This window comes from Suricata suricatta, chromosome 12 (assembly GCF_006229205.1).
Source record: "Suricata suricatta isolate VVHF042 chromosome 12, meerkat_22Aug2017_6uvM2_HiC, whole genome shotgun sequence".
Classification (NCBI taxonomy): Eukaryota; Metazoa; Chordata; class Mammalia; order Carnivora; family Herpestidae; genus Suricata; species Suricata suricatta.
In genome coordinates this window covers 10,840,263-10,842,611 of record NC_043711.1, presented here as the reverse complement: position 1 = coordinate 10,842,611, position 2,349 = coordinate 10,840,263, and the positions used below count along the sequence as shown (strand labels likewise).

Below are 2,349 nucleotides of genomic sequence, written 5' to 3'. Positions count from 1 at the left end.
GATGTTCTTTTTCACACTCTTTGGAGGTTGAGACATGTTTCTCTTGACAGTGATGGCCTATGACCGGTTTGTGGCCATCTGTCACCCCCTGCACTACATGGCTATCATGAACCCCCGGCTCTGTGGACTTCTGGTTCTGGTGTCCTGGGTCCTGAGTGCCCTGCATTCCTTGTTAGAAAGCTTAATGGTGCTGCTGCTCTCCTTCAGTAGAGTCTTGGAAATCCCCCAATTTTTCTGTGAACTCAATCAGATGATCCAACTTGACTGTTCTGACACCTTTCTCAACAACATGGTGTTATATTTTGGAGCTATGTTGCTGGCTGGTGGTCCCTTCATTGGGATCAGTTGCTCCTACTTTAAGATAGTTTCTTCCATATGTGGGATCTCATCAGCTCAGGACAAGTATAAAGCATTTTCTACCTGTGCATCTCACCTCTCAGTGGTCTCTTTATTTTGTTGTACAAGCTTAGGGGTGTACCTTAGTTCTGCTACTACCCAGAGCTCCCACTCAAGTGCCACAGCCTCGGTGATGTACACGGTGGTCACGCCCATGCTGAACCCCTTCATCTACAGCCTGAGGAACAAAGACATAAAAGAGGCTCTGAGGAGACTCTTTGGGATGGTAGCTACAAAAGGGCCAATTCTCCTGGTCTGAATAAGTGCCCATAATTGCTGGGCCAAGAGGCTGAGCCAAACGTTGAGATTCTTTAATCAAATTGTGGAAGCAGGACATGCCTCTTCTTTTTTTTCCTGGAATTTGATTTTTTGTTTGTTTGTTTCAACCTCTCTGTACAATTTATGTAACTCACTCTATCATGCTTTGTGCTATCTACTATAGCCAAAGAATTCCCTTTGTTTTTCCTACTCTCCCAATGTTATTCTTTTCATTGGTTGTGAAATATTTGAAATTCTCACTTATTTTAAAGGACTGCATTGATCAGTTAATAATAATTTCCTCTCAAATATAATATATCATAGTGAGTACATTTTTCATTTGCTTGTATGAATAAAACCTGGTCATGAGTTATATTACTCCAATGGAAACTGTACTCTTGGCCACCACAGCTATTTATATAAGTCTATAAGGGAAAAAGATCAAAGCCACTCTGCTTCACTGTTTTGAACACCATTGTTTTGTATATCACTACCTTAATTGCTCTTCATGATAATGTAGACTTTCGATCACTGGTTGTTATAGCTGATCATGGGGATTTTTCTACATATTAAGATCCTGTTCTGTTACACAGCTTGCCTCCACCATGCTTACCCTAGTCACTGGCAAAAACAAAAAAAATCATAATACTGCACACATTTCCAAGAAGATCTCCACAGAAAGACAAAGGGGGGAAAAGATTGATATGTTATGTCCTTAGAGTCAAGCTTGACTTTAAGTATGAGAAAGAAAAATATTGAATCACACATTTATTGCTATGCAAAATATTTCTTTCACAGGCACTTCATCTACTCATTGAATTATGAGATATCAGGGTCCATGTGTAAGTTGTTTTTTTTTTTACAATGAAAGGCTGGTGGCATTTTGGGGGTTTTATTAAATCATTTTCTGGTTTCTGAAGTTTTCCAGCGCCACAGATAATAGGTTTCCTTCCCCTTCTCTAAATGAAATGTGTCCCACTATTTGAAATTTTGCCATAACCACTAAAGGGACAGCAACCACTAAACGGAATGATATGAGTATCCTCCATTATACATCTTCCTCCTAATCACTGGATGACTCAGCAGCAAGTGTGGATTCTTGTCCAGGCATGTAATTCAGAGTCACAAGCTTTGTGCAATCATGCATATCCTTCCAAACTTTCCATGTTATCTCAAAGGAGCTCAGTAGGGTTATTATTAACATAGTTAAGTGAGATAAACTTGAAGAACAGAGTAATCGTGGATGCTACGTCCATCTATCAGAATAAATGCACAGAATAAAAAGAATTAGATTATGAAAAATGCTTTTACTTCTGCCTGATTTGCTTATTATATCAGTTACTATGGCTGCATACAAAGCATCCTCAAATAAAATAGCTTAACATAATGTCTTTACTATCAACGGGAAATGTAGGGTGGGGAGTTGTATGATCTCTACTGGGTTCCTGTAAGTCTGTAGGCACGTGTGAATCTCTACCTTGTATTTCTAAGGCACATTCATGAGGTGAGAGGCTGTCATCCTTTTCTATCTTGAACCAATTTACATCATTTTAGTCCTTGGATATATATAAGCTAATCTTCTAGAATGAGTTTATCAAATGTGAATTGTCTTAGAGGCACTTGGGTGGCTCAGTCGGTTAAATGTCCTGCTTCAGCTCAGGTCCTGATCTCATGGTTCATGGGTTTGAGCCCCAC

The 2,349-nt window shown here is 39.5% G+C and overlaps 1 protein-coding gene across 1 annotated transcript in view; it reads left to right on the top strand.

Moving 5' to 3' along the window:
* LOC115274374 (olfactory receptor 7A17-like) overlaps positions 1–2,349 on the top strand; it is a 32,274-nt gene that overhangs the window by 28,857 nt on the left and 1,068 nt on the right. The window contains exon 3 of the mRNA XM_029917828.1: positions 1,836–1,847. Coding sequence (XP_029773688.1) covers positions 1,836–1,847 — 12 coding nt within the window. The remainder of the gene's footprint in view (positions 1–1,835; positions 1,848–2,349) is intronic.